The 416-nt window shown below is 52.4% G+C and overlaps 1 protein-coding gene across 1 annotated transcript; it reads left to right on the plus strand.

Moving 5' to 3' along the window:
• Positions 1–73: 73 nt before the first annotated feature.
• Positions 74–372, plus strand: LOC103780631 (zinc finger protein 22-like; the record flags this gene model as incomplete). The annotated part of the gene is made up of 1 exon (XM_008948321.1): positions 74–372. A coding segment is annotated over one exon (299 nt), but the record flags the coding sequence as incomplete, so codon positions are not given.
• Between the last annotated feature and the right edge of the window lie 44 nt (positions 373–416).

Raw genomic sequence — 416 nt, forward strand, 5'->3', positions numbered from 1 at the left:
GACGGGCTGTGCAGTGATGAGGGGAAGTCCCCAGACCCTCTGGTCATCACCAACACCTGTAATGAGGGCCAAGGGAATTTCAGCCAGTGCTCAGAGCTGTTGAGACACACAGAGATGCATAGCAGGAAGAACCTGTATGTCTGCAGAGATTGTGGCAAGAGGTTCAACAAGAAGTCCCACATGACCCTGCACCACCGCACCCACACAGGGGAGAAGCCATTTGCCTGTACTGACTGTGGGAAGAGTTTCACCCAGAAATACAATCTCATCATGCATCGCCACACCCAACTCTGTGAAAAGTGCAGCGAATGCTTCACCCAGAAGGCCCACCTCACCAAACACTGCCGAAAACAAAATGGGGAGAGACCCTATGTCTGTGACACTTGCACCAAGAGCTTCAGTGACAGCTCCTCACT

Source organism: Merops nubicus, unplaced genomic scaffold (assembly GCF_000691845.1).
Source record: "Merops nubicus isolate BGI_N331 unplaced genomic scaffold, ASM69184v1 scaffold35469, whole genome shotgun sequence".
NCBI classification, from domain to species: Eukaryota; Metazoa; Chordata; class Aves; order Coraciiformes; family Meropidae; genus Merops; species Merops nubicus.